At 34.5% G+C, this 24,900-nt stretch overlaps 1 protein-coding gene across 1 annotated transcript in view; it reads right to left on the bottom strand.

The window, feature by feature from the left end:
• hwt (SH2 domain-containing adapter heavyweight) overlaps positions 1-24,900 on the bottom strand; it is a 251,695-nt gene that overhangs the window by 27,456 nt on the left and 199,339 nt on the right. The window contains exons 7-8 of the mRNA XM_089094872.1: positions 21,589-21,730; positions 9,955-10,074 (exon numbers count right to left, since the gene is read on the bottom strand). Of these exons, the coding sequence (XP_088950998.1) occupies positions 9,955-10,074; positions 21,589-21,730 (262 nt within the window). The remainder of the gene's footprint in view (positions 1-9,954; positions 10,075-21,588; positions 21,731-24,900) is intronic.

The following is a 24,900-nucleotide window of genomic DNA, read 5'->3' as shown; positions in this document are numbered from 1 at the left end:
AACTTAAAACTCTTGCACTGAGGGTTTTGGGGGATTGTCCTCCTCAAAAACATATTTTGTACCTGGAAATCAACTACGCTGAACAAAGTGACTATCTCAAAATTTTGATTGGATGTGTTGGCGGAATGATGGGGGGGGGGGCTAGTTGCCCTCCAATCACTTTCGACTATTAAAAAGGGCACTAGCCCTTTGACTTTTTAATCAAATGAGCCTTTTTTGAAGTTTCTACGACAACGCCTTCTAAAAAAACCTTATATGCCCCCCAGGGCATAACTTAAAACCCTTGCCCTGAGGGTTTTGGGGGATTGTCCTCCTCAAAACATATTTTCTATCTGTAAATCAACTATGCTGAACAAAATGGCTATCTCAAAATTTTGATTGGATTGTGTTTGGGGGACTGATGGGCGTGGGGGGGGCTAGTTGCCCTCCAGTAACATTTGACTATTAAAAAGGGTACTAGCCCTTTGAATTTTCAATCGATTGAGCCTTTTTTGAAGTTTCTACGACAACGCCTTCTATAAAAACCTTATATGCCCCCAGGGCATAACTTAAAACTCTTGCCCTGAAGGCTGTGGGGGATCAAAATTTTGATTGGATGTGTTTGGGGAAATGATGGGCGAGGGGGGGGGGCGAGTTGCCCTCCAATCACTTTCAACTATTAAAAAGGGCACTAGCCCTTTGAATTTCTAATCGAATTAGGAAATCAACTATGCTGAACAAAATGGCCTCCTCAAAACATATTTTATATCTGGAAATCAACTATGCTGAACAAAGTGACTATCTCAAAATTTTGATTGGATGTGTTGGGGGAATGATGGGCGGGGGGGGGGGGGCTAGTTGCCCTCTAATCACTTTCGACTATTAAAAAGGGCATTATCCCTTTAAATTTCCAATCGAATGAGCTTTTTTTGAAGTTTCTACGACAACGCCTTCTATAAAAACCTGATATGCCCCCAGGGCACAGCTTAAAATCCTTCCCCTGAGGGTTGTGGGGGAGTGTCCTCCTCAAAAACATATTTTCTGTCTGGAAATCAACTACGCTGAACAAAATGGCTATCTCAGAATTTTGATTGGATGTGTTTGGGGAAATGATGGGCGTGGGGGGGGGGGGCTAGTTGCCCTCCAATCACTTTCAACAATTAAAAAGGGCCCTAGCTCTTTTAATTTCTTATCGAATTAGCCTTTTTTGAAGTTTCTACGACAACGCCTTCTATAAAAACCTTACATGCCCTCAGGGCATAACTTAAAACCCTGGCCCTGACGGTTGTGAAAGATTATCCCGCTCAAAAACCTATTTTATGTTTGGAAATTAACTACTCTTCACAAAATGACTATCCAACACTTTTGTTTGCATGTGTTTGGGGAGAGATGGGCGTGGGGGGGGGGCTAGTTGGCCTCCAATCATTTTGGACTATTAAAAAGGGTTTCGATTCTCGATTTCGAATCGAATGAGCCCCATTTGAAGTTTCTATTACGACCCCTTCCGTATGAAGTACCCCTGGGGAAAAAAAAATATAAAACATTGGATCCGTATGGCCTTTACTATAGGCAACGCTACAGCGTTGCCTCTGATTGTCTGGAGCCTAGTGGATTTATCATTCTCCAAGTTACGGTATAAAGAGTGACATCTGTAATGTCAGCCTTCTTGAAGATAAGTTGTATCATCCTTCTGCATGAGAGTTTCAACCCCATCTCCGACGAATTCACAGTCGGTGAAAACAAAGAAAGGAATATTCTAAATGCCCAGTAAACATTGGTTGATGCCCAGTGAAGATTGAATGAAGGTTGAATGAAAGAAAAGCGAAAGATTTGCATTTAAGATTGTGAACACTTAAACCAATTAAGAGGAAAAGGTAAGGAATGAGGAAGTAATAAAACTGTAGTAAAGTAATTAACAACGACTCGACACTCCAGGTCCACCTACTAATCGTAAATTAAATAGGAATAGACACCGGTTTTACTTAAGACTTTTTATAGATTAATTGATAACTTATCTTCTATACAATGAAAATTGTTAAATCTATTGGAATTTTCTATTTCTAAAATCATTTTATTGAGATTATTATTGTCACAATTGCCAGTTTTCTAGACAAACACTGAAGCCAAACTATATTAAGGCGTTTTTGTACTTCTGCCCATTTTTACTGAAGAATTTTTTTTGATTTTAGTAACAGATTAGTGCAATTTCGTCTTTATATTAAGCATTTTTGCATGGAATTAGAGAATGATTTAGTAAGGCACTTTGTGTTCTCAATAAGGACTGATACGATCAAAATAAGTTTCTAGAGTGTCAAGCATTTCTACAGACTTATCTAAAATGCTTACGTAAGTCTCTATAATGTCTAGATAAGCTTGTAATATGACAAATTTTAGAAATTGGGTTTTGGAATTGTCTTATCTCCGTTTTAGAGTCTTAATTTCAAAATTTCTAAATCCAAATCTCTAAATTTCTAATTTCCCAATTGCTCGTCTTAATTTCTAAATATGTCATTTTTTTACATTCAGTAAAATTTCCCTTCTTTCTTGTATTATTCTATGATATATATATTTAAAAAAAAAATCAAGTGGAACTTCATATGTAATGGGTACTGCCATATTGTTTAGGAGTTACAGATAGTTATTTTTGATTTTACTAAAGTATGATTATTTCATTTTATTAAAACATTTTATCCCAATATGGATTACATTTCACAGCAGCTTTACGTATCGAAAATTCAAGAAATAAACAAAAGGATGCCAATATCAAACAGTTCGTGGTAATGAAGTGCAAGTAAAGAGTGACTCTCATTTGATAACAGTAGATAACAATTGGCTTTTTACACTGATTCCAAAAATATAACGTTCATTAAATTTAATGTTATACACCAAAAGTCAAGAGCATGCGAAAATTTTCCTGATTTTCGAACAAGGAAGGAAACATCCCCAAAAAGTCAGGCAATCTTAACGAGAATCTCACCATCAGATTCAGCATATCAGAGTTGTAGAGGTTTCAAGCTCCTATCTAAAAAATGTGGAATTTTGTATTTTTTGGCAGAAGAAATCACGGATGCGTGTTTATTTGTTGTTGTTTTTTTCCTTGGATTTTATTTAGGGGTGATCGTATCGAACCAATGGTTCTAAAAAATCAAGAGATAGTTCATTTAAAAGTAAGTTAAATGCCTTTTCTAAGGGATCGAAAATATAGGAGGGCACCTAGCCCCCCTTCCACGCCCTTTTTTCCTCTGAAATCCTATCAAAATTTCAAGATAGCTGTTTCATTCAGCATAGTCGAAAGGTCCAATTCTATGCTTCTGGTGATGACATGACCGTTATTAGTTCACGGGGAAAGGTCTGTAAGTTGCGCAATTTGCCCATTTTGTTCACAATTAGTATTTGTTTTTCAGAACTCTACAAACATTTTTCAGGGTAATTTTCTGCAGGGAAGGGGGATTTTCAACGGGGGAATTATCTGCAGGGAAGAAAGTTTGTTCGACGGAAAATAAGGAACAACATTAGAATGTGTTGTTCTGCATATAAAAGGGGCTGCCTCTTCCTCGACCCTCGCTCTTTAGGCTAAAGTTTGACGTTTCGTCCTGATTCTTTAGGAAAGACTGTTCAAACACAATTGGGCTTGATTTTGAATGAGAAGTATTTTCAAAAAGCTTTAAGAGTTTAGCATAAACAGAGAACGTTGAGGAAGGGGCATTTCCCCTCATATATAGAATAACTTTTGTTTGTTTTATGGTTTAATGTTGGTCCTTACTTTAAGTTGAAAAAACCTGTTATTTATTTATTTAATGGATGAATAGGTCGATTTTTTTGTTTATCTAAAAAATGGTTATACGAAAAAAAAATATTCACAGAACCTGACAGTAGCATATATGTTAAACCCAAACTTAAAGAGAAACACCTATGTAGGATAGGGAAAAAAACACTAGGAGAAAAACAACTACTGCCCCCCAATTTGTTGTGACCTCAATAAGACGGACTATATTAGCTATAGTTCCTTTACAAGTCGTTTGCAAAGCTCATGGGAAAGCCAGGAAATTACCGACACCAAAAAGAGCAATTTTGACTAAACGAGGTGCCTAGTAGCCTACTCACATAAAATAGGTTCCAGGGTTATATTAAAGGTCAATTGGATTACCTTATAAACCGTAACTTCCCAAGACTCAAAGTAACTTCCGCTAGGAAAGAGCTCAGAATAAAAAAAAAAAAAAAAAATTCAGGAGTTGAAAGAAGACTATGAGCCTGAATATATAATTAATGTGAAATGAAATGAAAAACGGTAACTTCCAAATACTGGAGTGTCTGGATTAAAAGGAAACTTTCAGAAGCTCAAGAGAAACTGTATGCTACAGTATAATTAAAACGAAATACGAGTTAAATAAAAGGAAATGAAAACGGTAACTTTCAAAGACTATAAGTACCTTCCATGGAGAAAATGTAAGCTATTGACTCAAAGAAAACTTTTGAGAGCTCAATGGACACTGTGCGCTAGAATACATGGCTAAAATGAAACGAAAATGAAGCGAAATGAAATGAAAAGAAATGAAAAACTTAACCTTGTCAAGACTAAAACCTCTAGATTAAAAAATAGCTCCCTGGAAGCTCCCCTGAGCTTCCAGGAGCTCAAGGTAGATTATGCACTAGAATGAAATAAAAAGAAAAACGGTAGCTTCCCAAGACTAAAGGTAACTTCCGCTGGGTAAAATACAAGCTCTGGACTAAAAAAAAACTTCCAGGTAAAAGCTCAAAGGAGACCGTAAGCTAATAAAATGAATATCTAATTAAATGGAATGAAAACAGAATGAAAATGAATGAAAAAGGGTAACTGTCCAATATTAAAAGCTCTGAATTAAAAGAAAACTCCCATGAGTTTAAGGGAGACTATAAGCTAGAATATATAATTAAATAGAAATGAAATAAAAAACGATAACTTCCTATGATTCCACCAGAAAAAATAGGAGCTCTAGATTAAAAAAAAACTTCCAGGAGCTCAAGGGAGACTGTAAATTGGAATATATAAGTAAAATTAAATGACAATACATAGCAACGGATGTTCCACCATCTTAATTACAAGTCTTCCCCTTTATTATATACATTCATTGCGTTTTAATTATAAATGAAATTGTAATGTGGTCTAAAAGATTATTTTCGTTAGAGGCCAGCGAAAGATATTGCACCATGCCCTTAATTAAGTAGAGCCACTTCAAAGCTTCATTTGAGGCTTCACCATGGGTGCAACCAGAATTAAGACTACTACACCAACGCCAATGCAGATTTATCTAGTAGAACCGCACAAATTTAAAACAAGCTTAAATATTACTACTACTCCTATTACTATTTACTCACTGCAACACCAAGCCATCTGAGGCCAACACAGCTGCTCACACTCCTCCTCAGTCCCACTGTCATACTAGGGCATTATCACATTTCCGCCAGTGTTGTCACGTTTAACAGTGAGAACAAATAAGCAATACATTTGACAAAGATTTTCCTTTGTAAAAAAATTCAAACATTAACGACCTGTTGATTAACAGTCTGTCTTAAATTGCAGAGAAAAGTTTGACTGAATTTGAAAACAGCAGCCTAAGAAGAATACTTGGAATTAGCTGGACTGACAGAGTACCTAATGTCCAGACCAGGTCTCTCACTACGCAAGCACAAATAACCAATGAAGTTAGACGAGGATGGTGGCAGAACAGAAGTTGTAAGACTCGAATGAAACAGGGAAGACTTCCATAGGAAATGTGATACTGGACCCTCAAAGTACTCCGGAAGAATCACGATTAGACTTTTTTTAGAAGTTGAGGCAAGAGGTCGACATTCACCCCTCATCCATTGATTACCAAAGAAAACTACACCCTCAGGGAAAACATAAACCTTCTTAAGTTGTTTGCCATTTCATTTCATTTCATGTTTGCTTCTTAAGTAATTTCAATCTATACTCCTTCTCTACATGCCTCTGAAACAATAACCTAAAGATTTTCACTAAGGATCACGCAGGAAGGTGGAATTGTTTGTCCTAGGTTTAATCATTATTAGTATGATCAGAGTATGTATCTATAGGCACCAAGTTCGTACCTGGAGAAGGGGGGCTTAAGGGTTTTGACACCCCCACCCCCCAAATTTTTGTCTGACTCGTAAAAACGTGGCAAAAATGCACATAAACAAATAATTGAACGTCTTCAAAATTCCCCCCCACACACGAACAAAAATCCTAAATACGGCCTTGATAGGCATCCTATATAAATTAAAAACTATTCCTTTGGTATTTTCAAATTTTCGATCTTCTTCAATTAAAAATTATTAGTGAACCTCGTCAAGCAGATCACAAATATAAGAAATAATATACAGAAAAATAGACTTTATGTGTCATTTCTTGGGAAGAAAAGGGAGAAAAAAGAAAAATAATAGAGATAGCTAGACACTGAAGTGTTAACTTCTCAATATAATTCTTAGAACAGGAAATATGTTATCTAACTTCAATGCAATTTGGGTCAGGTTATCTTCGTTCTGGTTCTAGAAATTAAGTAAAGCACTGGGCTCAGTGGAATTTATGATGTTGTTGTATTGCCTGGAAGTAGAACATGGTTTTCAGCAGAATATTGAATAAAGGGTTTCCCAAGACTATATTCTAGGGATCATGGGAAGCACTTATAAGCGGATTCTTGAAGTGTTTTAATCAGTTCCTCTCTTGTCTTAATTCAGTCAAGTTCTTGCCTTGTGTTCGTTTCATACCATTGTATATATACTATGTATAATAAATGCATAGTTTATAGTAAAGAGACTCTTGTAGCTCCTTCAACGAGAACCCATAGCTCTGAATGATTCGGCTACATTTTACCAAGACGCTTACCAGATGCTTACTAAAGTAAACCTTGACATCACCAGAAGGTTAGTAAGGTTTTACATAAGTTTAAGTAATGAAAAATGATATGTATCAAAACAAAACATGTGCACTGAGTGTAGTATCTATTTCAAGTGTTTACGTGTCATTATTTTTTCCTTTTTTTTGCTTTAAATCTTTACTTAATTTGTTGCGCTTGTTTGTCAAAAGTTTGCTTATTATATATGACCTCTTGGCTTTAATAAACGTCTATCTATTTAATGTCATGTTTTACAAAAAAAGATTATAAACTTGGCCTTTGCTCCTTATATCTCCAAGGATCATGTCAACAAAGATTAATAAACTATTGCAAATGAAATTTAGTGTATATTGATAGTGTCATTTGCAATACAGTGTGTCCATTACCTTGAAGAGCTTATATGGGGTATCACACAAATCCACCCATTAGCCTAATTTTCATAAATCAACCTCCCCCCCCTGCACAATTCCAAATCCGTACTCAAAAGAGTGAAAATTTTGATAACACGGTTTGATTTTGGAGGTATTAGCTAAGATCTATAAGATATTGTAAATGAGAAACCGTATCTACTAACAGTTGTATTATCCTATGGTAGCACAGCGGATTGATGCTCTACTCGGCAATACAGGGCCAGAAGTGAAATTCCAACTTGAATAACGTTGGACGACAGGGTTGCAACCTGGCCTTCAAAAAAGACCAAGCAAGTTACACGTCGATTCAACGCTTTAAGCTCCAGCAATGTTACTGGAGGATTTTTACCCTATATCTTTTTTTTCACTATTAACATTTACTATGATAAGATAGTGTCTGTCAATTAACACAATATATAGAATCTCGCAGAAGTGAACCGAATAGCTCGGTTTCTTACAATTTAGCCTTCCTTATTGAGCTGCAAATCTACGATAAAAACAATAAAACCTTGGATACCATTGTTCTGATCCTGGATGCGTCAACTATCCATAACCATTCAAATGATCTATGAACTATTGCAAATTAAATATAATGTATGTTAATTTAAATGAATACAATTATCAAAGGGTTTAAAAGAATACAGAGTACTAAAACTAAAGCATAAAGAAGAATGTGAAAGAAGAAAAAGATTAGTGAGAAGAGGAATGAGGAATGTTAAAAACAAAGAACATTTTAACTAAGCAGTCACGTTAAATTTAACGAGTAAATGAGGGTTATATAACTGATTTTAAGTATTAAATTTATAACCAATCAATTAATACAAAGCGGACATTAGTAATGCTTGTAAACATTAATAACAATTAATAATCAATTATGCAATTTAAAAAAGGGCGCGTTAATCTTGACCCCATCCATTTTTTATGTTCTTTTTACCTTCGCTGCTAGCCTCCCATTCAAAGACATCTTTGTAGAAGTAAATGAAGCAGTCTTTCCACTTTTTGGATTTTTATTTTACTGAACAAATGCTTGGAATATTTCAATATCAGATTTTTCCTTTTCTCTTTTCCCTTCTTTTAAAATTATTATCTAGATAAAGTCTTTCAAAGAAACGTAAAGAGCCATACTAAACCTAAAACAAGCAGAAATAAAGTCATGTAATGGTTCAATTTGGAACTAAGAGAAATTACTATCAATGAATAAATTAAATTCAAAATGAATGGAAGTTCCCAAGAATAAAGAAATGAAACCGAAACAGAACATAGCGGCCTCACCATGGCAGACGGAAGGCAACGGCCCTGCCAACCTAACCTTGGCGGACGCCGGCTAACACGCAGAAGGGGTGCCGTCGGATTGGGGACCCGTCGGTTAAATATGTTTCCACAAAACGTTGGAAATGGAAGATAGAATTATAAAACCAACTTTGGCTACGGCATTCCCAGCAAGCAATGCGTCAGAGGCTACGGCGAGCCCAACGAAAAGTGAACTAGCTGACCATCTCGACCGAATCCCAAATACGATCATTCACCAACGATGTGACCAGAAGTACGACATCACACCTATCATTCGACACTGCCGCCCGTCCTGGTTCGGCCATGTTTGCCGAACACCAGCCAAGACTTTTACAAATCAAAGCCTACACTGCAAATCAGCATCTGATTGGAGGAAACGATATGGAGGACAAACCAAAACTTGGCTCAACAGCTTCAAATCTGACCTCGAGCCGATTGGTGGATTCCGAAGGCATGGTCGCAGATGGGATACTTCATGGCTTGAAATTATCGCCCCACTAACCCAAGACCATAACCTGTGGAATTCAACAGTCTGCCAAATCTTGTCACCAGGGAGAGCTACATAGCTTGTGTCCTGATCCAAGTACAAGTAAGTACTAGGCCTGTATCTATAATATATTTATTCTTTTCTAAGAACGGAAACTAAAATGAATAATCAAACTAAACTTAAAACGAGCATAAATTAAAACAAGAAAGAGTAGGGCTATCATCCCCCATAAACTCTGATTCACAACTCAATATTTTCGTTCAATTTCAACTTAATGTTGATAAGTTTCAACGTTGCTTCAGTTCAAAAATTTCTGAGAAAAAAAGAATGGAAAACAACTTTTGTTTCTTCAGTGAATGCTAATCCTGCTGCAAAGCCATGGGGAGAGGCATTTTTGCGGGGACGACTGTCAAAGCGAAACCGCATGGTTTACCAGGCCACCGATTGAAATGTCTCAATTTTGTTTGGGAGATGGTTGACTGTCATCAGGGGCGTAATTTGCTATGGGGCAGGGAGAAACTGCCCCCCAAGACCCCAGTTTGCCGCCCCCCAGCTGAAATATAGCATCTTCAAAAATCTTGTCAAAACTAAGATATGCCTATATAATGGCGCAATTTTCATTTTTCGCTTGACTTGGAAAAATCAGTTCCAACTTCGCTCCCCCCGGATTTTGAAGAAATTACGCCACAGACTATCATGTTTAGGTTAAAATCTAATTGGTTAGAATCACCAATTAAGGCACGACAGACAAGAAGTTGACATTGTGTCGATCTAAAAAGAGAAGTCTTGACTCCTAACTAACCCTTATTCACAACTTTTATCATGTAAAAATTGATACAGTTTTTTAGGTTAAAGTAGATATTTATCCTCAGAGTTTTTAAATGGTAAAATGAATAATCATAAACCAAATGCTTACTTTAAAGATAAACTGAATTCATTTCTCGATGATTCAGAGTTTCGCACCAAGTAGCTTCCAGAGGGCTTATTCCTTAATATATTCTCCGCCTCCACTCGTGTAATAGAGCCATGAAACCAACTAAAAATATAGATTTTGATTAACTTAGAAATAAGCCCTTAGAATATGTCTTACTTTATATAATTGTTAAGTTTCTGTAACGCCTAACCAATCACGAAAATCTATACAACAGGTAACTAAAGAAAATATTTCGGTAAAGTATTTTTATAATATAAGTACAGGTGCTTTCCGATCATCATAAAAGAGAACACTTGAAAATACTTGAATCGACTTGAAAGTTTCAGCAAAAGTACTGTGTTTGGGAGGGGGAAGGGAGGCTTGGGGGAAGGTCAAAAATTTATTTTTTGAAGATCGGAGAAAATATTTTCCTCGATCTTCAAAAAATTGTATACGACACATTTTTTAACACCTGTCGTACAACAGGCTCTTTGGTTAATAGTTCAACAGAATTTAATAACAACTCTTATAACAATGTTTACGCGGCCAGAATTGGCCAGCTCTTTTTAAAGGTTATAAGCTTGAGGAAATGTGAGCTTAAAATGAAGACCGCCCTTAAAGAGTTGTTATGAAGAAGATCTTTAATTTGAAACTATTCAGCCGGATTGGAAATTAAACCAATTGCATGGATTTGTGAAGTAATTCCTCAGTCCGACAGAGTACCTAATTATGTTTTAGAATGAACCAACTGCCTTTGTAGTTTTTTGTCTTCTTCTTCTTCTTACTGAGATCAAAGCTCTATGAATCAAACTAAGTAAGGAATAAAAATTTAGAAAACACTAATGGTAAAACGGAGAAGAAAATAGCTCTACTCAAGTTTGGAAAATTTCAAGTTTTTTCCAGGGAAAACTTAAATCCTTTCTGTCCTAGCCGACTAAATTTATCAAATTGGAAAAAAATTGCCCCAGCTCCAAAAGTAAATTTCTTAAGGATTATGTAAGGCCGAATTTGTGCATAACATGGAGTTATCTCTTCAGGAGCTTGTGATCAAAATTATGAATCTCTTCTAGATTTTCGGGAAGCAATTACATAGAAACCTCAAATTGCAATTCATAATTCTAAATTCCAAGAGTTTATATTTGGGTTGAATAATTGGAAGCTATATATAAAACATGGGCTCAAAACCAAACTGAATTTTTTCCTATGGAAAAAGTACTATTATATATCAAAAACACGTTGTAATTCGATGAGATTATGAAGCCGTAAAGAAATTTCATCTCAACATTTCTGACAGTCAGGTTTTCTTTTTTATATACGCTTTTAGCGATAAACATACCACTACATATTACAAAACATATAACAGATATGCTGGTTCCCATTTACTGTTGATTCTGGAATAGCTGCTTCCGAGACAAAAAGCTTTATAATAAATACACATTATTTTAATAAAAATTCGACAGATGTCATCCACTTTATGATAAAACTGAATGAGGTATAAGCAAATCATCACTTAGAACTGAAAAATATATATTTTCAAAACATCAAAATAATCATGTTATAGGTTAGCATCGGTAAAAAGTGATAAAAAGAACAATTCTATGAGATTTTTTTTGTTCGGGGTATTCGACGTTGTTATCACTACTTCCAATACAGTTCTGCTATATCGGAGCCAAAGTTTTTACCCCTTATATTGTTTTTGTAAACTCAGTCCCCATAGCTAAATGATATTTTTTTTTTGTTTAATTTTGATCCTCATTAAGAGAAGAAAAAAACAGATCAATTTGCAACCAGAATCCAGGCTTTCTGAAATATAGTTTAGACTTGCAGCATTAAAATGCACTTCTGTAAGATCATCGTTTTTATCTTTTTCATTTTTGTAAGTCTATTCGCATAAATGTAAGTGAAAACTCTGGGAGCGTAAAGTACCCCCTCCCGGCATAGAAGGGGGAGGGCCCCCTCTATATTATATTATTTGTATCAGCCAAATTAACCATAAAAATAAACAAAACAAAAAACCGTAACGAAGAAAAGAAATGATTTCCCAGAGTAGGCTCAGAAATTATTTATAAAAGTTAAACATATTTTATTAGCTTTCCACAGAACAGCGTTGCAAATGGCATTTTTCATAAGAAAATAGGAGCAAAAAAAGACATTTTAGTCTGAAAAACGCCTTATTTCAGTAAGACCGATTTCAGAGATAAACGAAAGATACCACCATATATTGTAGAATATACAACAGAAGTACTGTATTTCCTTTATTGTTCACTCTGGAACAAGTACTTCACAGCCACTAAACGTTAAACAAGTATCTTTCACTACACAATGAAAAACTTAATGAAGTCTAAGTACGTTGTAGTTTAACATCGGTAGAAAGGCTTTTATTACTGCCAAGAGGATATTTCAGCCTTGTCAGTCCCTGAGGAGCATCTTCCCCTCTCAGCAAAATTACATCTCTTCTAAGTTGTTAGAAAATCTGCAGAGAGGGGATGTACTTTTAATTACTATTAAAAACAAGCACAGGTTTTCATAGTTGGCTGTAAATAAGTTAGTTTTCACGCTTCAGTTGCTTTAAATAACTTTAATTATAAAGAACTATTATTGAAGAATGGCGAGTGTGCGGAAAGAACAGAATTAGGAAGAAGCTAATCTAATTTAACTTCCGCTAAGCATGGAATAACGAATCCTCAAGATTTTAGGATCTGTATTAAAACCCATTACTTCACATTTATGCGTATGAAAACTCATTCAAGTCTAAGGCACGGATTTTAGAAAGTAATTTGGAGATAGCTCCTATTTAAGAAGGAGAGGTGGCACATATTCCGAAGCAATCGAATTATTTAACATTTTAGGGAAGAAAGGCAAGAGAATCGCATTAATATTAGGTGTTCGTCCGATTTCACACTGCTAACATAATTATTTACGCTAAGCGTTTAAATTACGTTACGAGTCCTTTCATACTAAGCTACCATAAAAATCCATGAAAGCATCACACTCATCGTCTAAAATCAGCATAGGCAAACGATTCAGGAATTATAAAATGAAGAACGGAGATAGAGACTCAAGCATGAATGGCTTCTTAGGAAAAGTCTATTAGTTTATGTTCAAAAGTTATCAATTGGTCATCTACAAAATTTATTTTGTTGCTACTATGCTGATTTTTTCCTAACGTGACATAAGCTAACGTAATGCAAAATTGTATGGAGCTCGAGTCTACCTAGAACTGCCTGTGTTACGGACCAAATTTGCTCCGTAAGATTACACAATATAACGCAGAGTCACAGGTTATGCTGGTGAGCCTAGTGTGAAAGCTTCTACGGCGTGTGCGCGCACCATTAGAATTTTCTTTGTAAATGACCCTTTATCTCCTTTCCCTACTTCCAAAACATTACTATGATTAATATTAAAAGTATACATACAATCGCAAGGTAATACAACATGTTGAAAATAATCAAGTTCAGTTTCTTTAAACGGACTTCGTTATGAACAACTCTTGCAAAAGATACATGGAGGTAAGAATTTGTTTGCCTAGTCGTAAAAAAATTCAATAAAAAAAAACTGATGATATTTATTTGTCGTTATAAAATATTTCAACCAAAATTGCATACATTTTATTGCTTTTACGATTTATTCTAAATAGCAAAAAAAGCAATAAAACATATAATTGGTTGTTTCTATTTTATTCATCAAAGTCTAAAGCAAGAAGCCCTAACTATACAATAAAAGGTATGTAGGTGCAACGGCAGGAGCGTCCCGAGTATCAGTTCATTGGGGGAGGGGTGCGATCTTCATAAATTTTTGACAAATCGCTACCTGATTTATGACGAATTTTCTACAGAAATCAGAAATTTTACTAAATTTCTGGTGATTTTGAAAAATTACAGCCGAAGTTCTCACCTTCGGCGAAAATTTTACAGAATGCCAAAAAAGGTGGGGAGGGGGCGGTGCGCCCCTCTCCCCTCGGGGCGCCCCTTTGTAGCGGTTCTTATTATTGTTTCTAAAAGAAGGCGCTACTAGCAAAAATTGGTTGAAATATTGTGCCAATGTTGTCAGTAGGCGGCAAGCAAGATAGTTCACTCTATGCACACAAAGTATACTTTGGTAAATTCACTCAAATTACTTTTAATTTTTATTAATCCATGTTCTTATCAAAATGACAATGAAACCAATCTGTAAGCCTATTGCGGTATAGGGGATGAAGCAACTGCTGCCATCTTCAATCTGTCAGCAGGAATTCACAGCTGCTGCTATCTACAATCTGAAGTTGTATTTAACTGTTTTGCAAACCCGACTTATTATAGACTGTTAGAAGTGTAGGAGAAGAAGAATAGCTCGCTCTATAAGTTTTTGATGCCCGGATTGAATCAAGATTTCATGGCAAAAAGCCAACCATTAGTGGGCGGTACAGTGTATCTATTTATGTAATAACTAACGAATAACTCCCTTCAAAAGCCGTGCGGTCGGAACAAATATGAATCACAGACGTCTAATCCGACTTATAATAACAATAAAGGGGGACTTTATGCACATTTCGAAAATTGTTTATCTCAGTTTTTAGGGTTAAAATGAAAGAAAGGTTAAGATTACTGTGCCACACTTTTAAGGATAAAAATTACAGAATGCGCCTTATGGTCATCCAGCTGAAGCCAGATAAAAAACAGGTCAACTCCGAAAAAGGGTACGAAAATATCTTAGGATAGGATTTAAAGGAAACTGGAACCTCATGGGAGAAGAAAAACAGCAAAGCTTTCAATGGGTTAGGGTGTAGCAGGAACGTACGCAGCTGTCATGGTCTCAGCCTGCTTGATGCTGCTGTCAATTATTAGTAGTAACAGCAGTAGTAGTAAAAGAGAATTCTTCCCATAGCACTAGTAAGTTTCTCATTCTAACAGCCTATGCTTTTCAGGGGTAAACTGCTAAGAGTGTACATGTTTAGAAAGAAAACACCACAAAGTGAGTTAATTAAACTAAAACACAGTTTTTTCTATGAAATACTGGACTAAGAACTCTTTGATAACATGCAATAATACAAAAAAAAATCATTTCCGATTTAAGAGGACGTTGCTAATCGGTGTTTTACTTATTCAAGCTAGAAAAAGGAAACAAATAGTCTTTAATTGCCTTTTTAGTAGTTGGAATTTAGATATAGACCTACTCACAATTGGTAACAAAAAGGAAAAAATATGTTCCCGTTGTTTGATTTTTTTTTTTTTTTTTTCTGATTTTCTTTTTTTTGGAGTGTAAATTGTCAGGTACTAATCTTTGATCAAAAAAATTTCAAAAGCTCCACCTGAAATTATGTTTATCCACTTAAGAAAATTGGCAGAGGTTGTTAAGTACAAAGGCCATCAATATAGAATCACTTTTGGCCCCTGGGCCAATTTTGGGTCTATTAATACCTGAAAACTGCGGCTTTCTATAATTTTGCTTTTAGTTTTCTTCAAAATTACAAATTTTTAGGGCATTATCAAATTTTTTCAGTAAGGCCATGTTGAACCATGCAAATAAAAAAAAAAGTAAAACTAATTAGTTAAATTCAGCAATGCTTTTCACCCATAAAAATGTAAACCTTTTCAATCTGTTAATTCCCAAAGACAGTACGTCAGGGGTGCCCATTGGCTTAATTTTAGAGAGGGGGAGGGCTTACCTGATCTAATCGGCACTTCCAATGCTGTATAAAATAAATAAAAAAAAATACATAAAAATATAAGGCAGCGTCATTAAGACAGGGGGGGGGCTAGTGCCTCCCCACTTATCCCCTCCTTATGGGCACCCATGCACTAGGTAAAACTCCACAGCTGTATATAGTGGTCTTTTTTATTAAAATTAAATTCTTGACTTTCCCAATATTTTAAGATACACATGGCTGGGTAAGCTTCCATTTAACCAAATCAAACAATCAGATTCCCTCTCACTGTCCTTAGTAAAAGGTAAAAGATGGTATACTCCTACAAGAGACAGTACACGACTCATAAGCTTTACGGATAAATTAAGCCATCTAAGTCTTATGGCATTCGAATTTGTCACCATCATCATGCTATACGATATTCAAAGCCAATTTCAATTGTAGCACAAGTCTCAGAAATACTTGTCACAATTAATTAATTACTTCAGCAGTTGTTTCACTTGTAGACAATGACAGGAAACAAAAGATCTATCAGTCACTAAGCCATTCCGGGAAAACTAGCGATCAATGTATCCATGAAAAGAAATGGAGGGATTGATGTAATTCACTTCAATAAGCCTTTATTTATTTCTCCTAAATATTTAAGGATTTCAATCTCTATTTAAAATCAGTACTAAATAGCTTGGGTGTCAGAACAGGAGGATGGGGGGTTCTGATAAGTCATATAATGAGTCTGACTTATTATATGACTATATTTATGCTCGTTTTAGGTTTTAATAGCCGACCTCGCTAATACTACACTATCGGTGACGCTAATAGCTTTTAATTCCTTTTGCGCTCACACTAAAGCACGGACTATTCTCTTTCATTTAACTTCACTCCGTAAAAACGGTAGTATTGAGTATCTTTTTATGCACATTCACATATTTTCCCTTGTTTCAAAATATACTCATAAAGCATTATGTGATGTATTTTATCACACATCTTTTTTCGGTTTATATGTTACATATTTTTTATGTTTTATATATAAGAACTCATATATATATATATATATATATATATATATATATATATATATATATATATATATATATATATATATATATATATATATATAGGTTATACCAGGAAAAAGTTTCTTGGACATTTTTTTTAGAAAAAAAACTTATTATCTTAAAATAATTGTTTGTTGTTTTAGCTTATGTTATTCATACTAATAACTGTAATTAACCGCGGCTTTCTTATAGAATTAAAAGACTATCAAATTTGATTTTCTTCTATAAGCCTCTCCCCACCCGAAAAAATCCCCCTGAATATCAATTCATCCATATGTTAATACTGATATCCATTGCCTTCCATATTTTGAATATATTGAATAGGATCATTAAAATAAGCAAATCCCAAGTTGATAACAGGGAGATTTTTCAAGCAGGAAGACAATAACAATGGCTGATGAATCAAACTACCAGCACAATTGCTCGCTGATTACAGCACGCTTTTGTGATTATAATTGAATAAGACTGACGTACTTAGTAATTTAGTTTACTGATTACACACATGTAATTTTTACATGGCCGAAAATCAAAAATTATTTAACAGAAATTACGGGTTGAGTAAAAACATAATCTTGCTAGCTTGCTGCTGCTATATAACACTAAGTTTTTAATCAAGAAGTATATATTTAAAATGATTATAGTGATTTTGGAACATGTAGGTCTTATGTGTATATGTCTTCACTATGGTATGGTGCAGAATCTTAATTTTTTTGGTTGATATATTGCCTAACATGGTAACTCTGTAAGATAAATTTATTTTTATAGGTTTATTAGATATTTTTGATATGACGCAAGTCTTTTATCAGGTTTTTAAGAGAATCAAGGTGTTTTGTTGTAATACTTGATGATGAGGATGGGGATGATGCCTGTGTCTGGCATATAGCCAAATTACTATGCACAGGATTTCCTAAAAAGGCTGAAAAATAATGAATGATGAACATTTAAATCTTAAAAAATTCTTGTTAATTTAGGTTAGAGAAGAGAATGGTGGATTTGGAACCATTTGATTCAAAAATCCTTATAGTATTCAAATCTTTTAATTTGTAATTAAAACATGGTTCATGGTCGGTATGGGTTTACAAAGGGATAAATTTATTCAAAGATTACGGTCTATAGGAGAGAAATTGGTAAATTCACCGTGCCAATTCGACCATCAATCATTACAAGAATAAAACTAAACGGTTCTGTGACTTATGATGAGCAATTGATATCTCATTTGACAGTATTTTAATCCAACATGAAGAATGAACTTGCTCTTAGATTCAAATTTCAGGGAATATTTCGGGTTTTTTATAAGGATGATATTATATGACTGCTTCTCAAAAGCTGCAGAATGTGAGACTCTTTTACGAACTTTCATAAGCAGTTTTTAAAATTAATTTAGATTTAATCATATTTGTCAGCATCTCACGCAACGATTTGCGATCTCAATAATCAATACAAAGGAAGTAAAAAGTGAAAACGCTAAAAATTGAACAAATCTGTTTGAAGATACGTAACCTAACTTTTTCAAGGAAAGTGATAAAAAAAAAACCGGGATTCAAATGCACAAGCAATTCATTAAGTAACTGAAATAAACGCAATTCAATAAGGTTTTTTTCACAAGACGTTAAGTAGCAAAGACAGTGAAAACGCAATTTGAATTGGTTAAGAGTAAAGTTACACATATTTTAAATTAAGAAAAAATCAGGACTTCAATTTTTGATAGAAAAGACATCCACATTCAGTTATGTTTTTTTCGGTAGTACCAGGTGCCAAATCAAAAGAAAAAAAGTGAAAAGTCGGCAAAAATTATCTAAAAAAAATATGGCACTAAATATATTAAGAGGGTACAGATCTGCATTGAAGGTGCAGTTATCTTTTGAAATCAACAGGTTGTTGATGTAAAAACATTTATTTCCAGAATTCAACGTGGCAACACTGACAATGAGGAGCTAAAAAATTCGCAATTTCAAACAAAGAAAAATTTAGAAAAATCACAACTTTCTGGTATGAATAGAACTATTTTTTATTTGTTTTTTATTATGATTCATTTTTCATTTATTTTGGTGTTATTGGTATTTTAAAGGTCAACACAAACAAACAGATGGAGTGAGATAATAACTGAACCCTGGACGCATTTTGCACTTCTATATGTCTTTTTATCATCAAAGTATCCTTTGTTTTCGGATTCAACTTAACAGCTCAACACCAATAAATAAATAAACTGAAAGAATAATCAAACCGAGGATTTGTTTTCATATTTCTTTCACATATTTCGAATATCTCTTTCATGTTAAAAATATCCTGTGTTGTAAACATTATTTCAGATTATTGTTTTTTTTCTTAGATTATTTTGCTGATCCAATTCCACAGTTGGGTCTGTTGGATATAACATTGACAGACAAGCTAAAATTTAATGTCAATGATGATTGATTTCTTGCTCGATAATCATCGGTAGTAAACGGTTTTATAAATAAGATTTTTACATATTAGGTTTAAGAGCTTTTAGGTTTTAGGTCTTAAATTATTTACAAATGTCCTTAAAAAAAGCTTGAAAAATAAAATCCAAAATTGAAATAGGCATAAAATATTCTACCAACATCCATAAATGGTAAGAACTGATGCCTTTCTTCGGGCATATCAAATGCGGCGAATTTATTACATTAATTGAAAAAACTTTTTCCATAAAATAAGTTTTTCAAAGACAAGTAAAGAACTCCATTAAACAAAAAATAAGCAAAATAAAATCAAATAATCTACCAAGCGTGAAACAACCACAAATCAGCATCAATAATTAAATGAAACTCAAAACGAACAGATATTACAATAAATAACCGAGTCAAACTGACAACGAGCAGATATTAACAAAAGTTGGGCTCAAAACCCCTATACCTCCCCAAGGCCAGAATATAATTTGCACTTTACTGAAAAAAATACAAATGAATGTGCATTGTCAGTTTAATGTACATATACGGATATTTAGTAATCAAAATTTTAGTATTATTTGATTTATTAAAGTTATAAAAGAAAAACATATATTTTTTTTCAGTAAACAACGCCTTCTTTTTCAGTACGACAACACCTTCGATAAAAACCTTATATGCCCCCAGGGCATAACTTACCACCCTTGCCCTGAAGGCTGTGGGGGTCTGTCTTTCTCCAGAACGTAATTTCTATCTTGAAATCAACTACGCTGAACAAAACGGTCGTATCAAAATTTTTATTGGATGTGCTTCGGGACATAGTGGGTGTGGAAGGGATGTTAGTTCCCTTCCAATCATTTTCGACTATTAAAAAGAGCACAAGCCACTCAAATTTCCAATTGAATGAGCCTTGTTCAAAGTTTCTACGACAACTTCTTCGATACGAAGTGCCCTGCTCTAAAGGAAAAAAATAATAAATGATACATTGTGCCAACATCGTTCTTATATGCCCTCAGGGCATAACTTAAAACCCTTGCCCCGAGGGTTGTGGGGGAGTGTCCTCCTCAAAAACATATTTTGTATCTGGAAATCAACTACGCTGAACAAAAAGGCTATCTCAAAATTTTGATTGAATATGTTTGGGGGAATGATGGGCGTGGGGGGGGCTAATTACCCTCTAATCACTTTCGACTATTAAAAAGGGCACTAGCCCTTTGAATTTCCAATCGAATGAGCCTTTTTTGAAGTTTCTACAACAACGCCTTCTATAAAAACCTTATATGCCCCCAGGGTATAACTTATAACCCTTTCCCTGAAGGATGTGGGGGAGTGTCCTCCTCAAAAACATAATTTCTATCTGGAAATCCACCACGCTGAACAAAATGGTTATCTCAAAATGTTGATTGTATGCGTTTCAGGAAATGGTGGGCGTGGAAGGGGTGTTAGTTTCCATAAAATCACTTTCGACTACTAAAAAGGCCACATTCCACTCCAATTTTCAATCGAATAAGGCCTTTTCGAGGTTTCTACGGTAACTCCTGTGATTTGAAGTTCTCTCCTGAAAAGGAAAAAAAAAAAATAAATGATATATTGTGTCAACATCGTTCTTATACGCCCTCAGGGCATAACTTAAAACCCTTGCCCCGAGGGTTGTGGGGGAGTTTCCTCCTCAAAAACATATTTTTATCTGAAAATCAACTACGCTGAACAAAATGGCTATCTCAAAATTTGATTGGATGTGTTTGGGGGAATGATGGGCGTGGGGGGGGGGGCTAGTTGCCCTCCAATCTCTTTCGACTATTAAAAAGGGCACTAGCCAATTTCCAATCAAATGAGCCCTTTTCGAAGTTTTTGAGACAACTCCTTCGATACGAAGTGCCCGGGTATGGAAACAAAAAAATTAATAATACATTGTGCCAACATCGTTCTTTACTCAGGCAGAGCTATTGCGCTGCCTATGATATACAATTTAACAACAATAGTGCACTGAACGGTACTATTCCTAGCTTAACTTTGCTCATGGTAACGGAAAACTTGAACTGCAAAAATCTAACATCGACGATGGCCTATTTTCGGTTTGATTTAGCAGAACTTAAAGTTTTATAAAAAAGGTTTTTAACGACGCTAGGTTTTACAAATTTTAGGCTTTAAGTTTTATAAGGTTTCCAAAACTTCTTTATGAATATGATAAGCTAAGAATGAAAACTAATTCGCATGATATAATACTATATAGTTTGTTGTAATATTTGAAAGAGACTGAAAGAAAAAAGAAAAAACAACATCAATACCACAAGAGATGGCAAGAGAAAACGAAAAGAAAATTGAATATAGGCTATTTAATTATTTCGTTAATTCTTATTTTTTTAATTGTGATTTGTATTTTTTCCTTGTTGATTAGTAATTTTCTCTTATTATTTTGCGATAAGCATCTTTCTGTGCGTTAGTTTTATTGTGTGCATTAATATATTACTGTATGCTAGTGGTTTTTCTTATTAATGTTTTCTTTTCTTCAATTGTGAAATTGCACCTTTAAAAAGAGCAATAACTAACTTACTTTTGCTTATCCAAAGGTATAGTTGGATCCACTGGCTCTCCCATAATGTTCATAGAGGAGCTAAAATCCAAGGTCAACGATGATCGATTTCTAGCTCGATTATTATTGGCACTTCCTAGGTCCAAACTTAAGCTTGCTCGATCTGAAAAAGGAAAAAATTGAATTAAATCTTGATAGGTTTTTACCGATTAGGATAATTCAAGTAGCTAAGGTACAGCCCATGGATAAAGAGATGGCATTTCAGGTCATTGTCAAAAGTATATAAAGAAATTATCAAAAGAAACAATTGAAAAATACCTTTACTTTTCATGCTATTCTTCAAAAACAAATAGATAGGAATTGATACTTGTCTTTTACAAGCATTATGGCATTCAAAGCATAATTCAAACCTAAAAAGAAACTAGAATAAAAATAAAAAAAATATAGTGGCCAAAAATTGCAGTTATTTTCTTTCGACATTTTTCTTCGATGTTGATTCGATTTTTATTCATCAAAATATCTTTTAGGAGCTACTATGGGGGAGGGGGGAGTGAAGTATAACAATTTCTTGGCCATTTTTGTTGCTGTTGTTTTAACGCTAGACTTTGGTTGTGAAATAGCCTAAAACGAAGAAGAAGTTCTTTAAAAAAAAAAAAAAAAAAAAAAAAAAAGATCTGCTCAGTAGGAATAAAAGGAGAATAATCACAAGAATATTTCGCCTGTAACCAACAAGGCGTCCCCAACGTGGAGAAAGAAAGAAGCTAAAAAATTACAACTTAAATAAAAGGAAAAACCTACAATTTATGTTGAAAAAGAAAACGATCAAACCAATATATACAATGGCTATTTCATCACCAATCCCCACAAATAGAAAATAATGCAATTAAATAAGGAACTCCTATGTGCGGCCCTTTTTCCAGTTCCTCTTAAAATATTTTATTGGTGAAACATCCTCCATGTGATTTTGAATCAAATCGTTATTTTATTACAACTTTTCTTGATTGGATTCTTGATTTTCTTGATTGGAAATTTCAAGTCAGAAAATACACTTGAATATACTGCATTTTCTTTTTCATCCTTTTTTTTGTCCATGGAATTTGGTCTAAAACAAACTTTGGTCTCTTTTTTGTCTTTTCGTTTAAAAATTAAACAAGACGCCCAAGAAAAACGCATTCTTTGAGAACTACAGTATAAAGGTCCCTTAGAGGATATTTTAATAGCTTTCTTTTTCAGGGGACTTTAAGGAGTAACAATAGTGAACAACATCAATTATGACATAGCTGATTGCTTAGTTGATCCAAGAAAAGGGGACAGAACATCAAAGTTACAAATGGGGCGAAGAATCCGATTACGGACACAAAAGACACCGCTTCTTTTATTCATTAAACGAGGGAAAGGACAATAAAAGCAAATTTGAGAATAATTTAAGCGATCAAAAACTTTAGGGAATATTATGTTTGAAAGACATTTAGAAGCTGGAATTTAGTAAAATAGCTGAATAGCTCGTGATCATGTCCAGAAGCATATCCGAAAGGAAGCACTTGTTAATAAACCTTCTATTTTAACATAAATTTGCTGCAGCAAAAAAAGGGATCATGGCTTCTGACCGCAAAATACGCAATTTTAGCGATTTCTGCATTTTTTCAAATATACTTACGAATGGTTATGTTTTGTGTAATATTCAAGACTATTGAATTGGAAGCAATAGCTCTCTGAGATGGAAGATTAAGCCCCATTGGCACCCCTGGCTGTGTCAACTACTTTTCATTAATAAAATAACCAGTGATGCTTAAAAATTGATAAAAACCTATGTCAAGGTTTAAATTACCTCCAAATTAAGATATTGAACCCCTTATCTGTTATTTTTTTGGGGGAGGGGTTTTCGTTATTTCATTGCCGCCAAGCTAACTATTGTTCACAAATAAGTCTTCGGAAGAGGAACCGACCTATCTCCCACCTTATAATTTGACTGTCTTCAAAGTTAAACTTGATCAAATTTATCCCACATAAAGTTTATCCACGGAGAAACAGAGAGTTAACTTGAAAGAAATGCTATGACTCAAAGTTTGTCTTTTTTATTTGGATACTAAAAGCCAATCAATTTTTACGCTATTTTTACTAGCAACAAAGGGTAAAAAAGGCGGGGTTACTTGGCTTGAAGGATTAATGTCAGCTTAAGGAATAATGCGAATCGCTTTCTGGCATTCGCTTAAGGAATAATGTGATTAGCTAGCAAAAAATTTGACGATTGACGTCATAAAAATAAATCAATGGAATTTAAGAACAGTTTTATCACTGAAATATAGGACAGTATCTCTTTTTCTCTTTGGGACATCTCATGGGATATTCAAAAATTCTGGTCGACTTGTAAAACTAGAACTGATAAATACAGCGATTTAGTTAAAACATTTACCACCATTACTGGTCAAATTATTTGCCCCTTGCTATTGTGATAAAGTAATGCCAATATTGCATGACAAAATTATAACTAAAATTAGAATCAGATAGACAAAATTAAGTTGCGACATTACTAGAGAGTTACTCAGCATCATGTTTTCGATTTCTGGTTCTTTGTGCGTAGTTAGTATCAGCAGCATCACAAAACCCAGGCGTTGAGGGGGAGGGGGGGCTGAAAAAACTCTAGGAGATTTAGTTTCAGCCTTTTGATTACATATACATATGTATGTGAACTGAGAAAAAGAATTAAGCTTGTTTCTAGGGTTGCAAAACAATTGGTCACGGTATATTGACGGCGTACAAACAACAGTTCAAACAGGGGTAAATCCTTTGCAGACAATGAAGAACAATCATAAAAACTCTGGATATTTTGATCACATACACAGCAACAGCGACCGTCATGAGCAGGTCTGCTGACTATCTGTAGAGTTTATCTGCTGATGACGGTCCCTGTGTTTCTGATCGAAATATACAGAATTTTTATCACTGTGTTTCACTGTCTAATGAAAGGATTTGTCCCTATTTGAACTGTTATCTGTGCGTCATGGAAAGGCGCTGTGGTCTTCGAAAATACTTACGTCGTATTTTGACGGAGGAACTACTTGAAAGATAGAAGAGGTAGATGATGTACTAAAAGATGTACAGGAACAAGGTTGAGATGAATAAAAGACGGAAATGATAGTTAAAACACGATGATTCCAAGGGAATGTTAGAAAGTGAGTTTATAATAATATAAAAAAAAAAACAGAATAAAGTGAAAAAACATTTTTCTTTAAATATTGAAATAAATATTGTTTTTCATCATGTTCAATAACTTCGTACGAAAGAAGATTAGTCTTGAACTATTTCGAGTGGATTTTTCCTAGAATGAAGTCT

Source organism: Artemia sp. Qi Xiang Cuo, chromosome 9 (genome assembly GCF_049724085.1).
Source record: "Artemia sp. Qi Xiang Cuo chromosome 9, ASM4972408v1, whole genome shotgun sequence".
In the NCBI taxonomy this organism is placed as follows: Eukaryota; Metazoa; Arthropoda; class Branchiopoda; order Anostraca; family Artemiidae; genus Artemia; species Artemia sp. Qi Xiang Cuo.
Note: the sequence above shows the minus strand (reverse complement) of the source record. Positions and strands in the feature narration are given on the sequence as shown.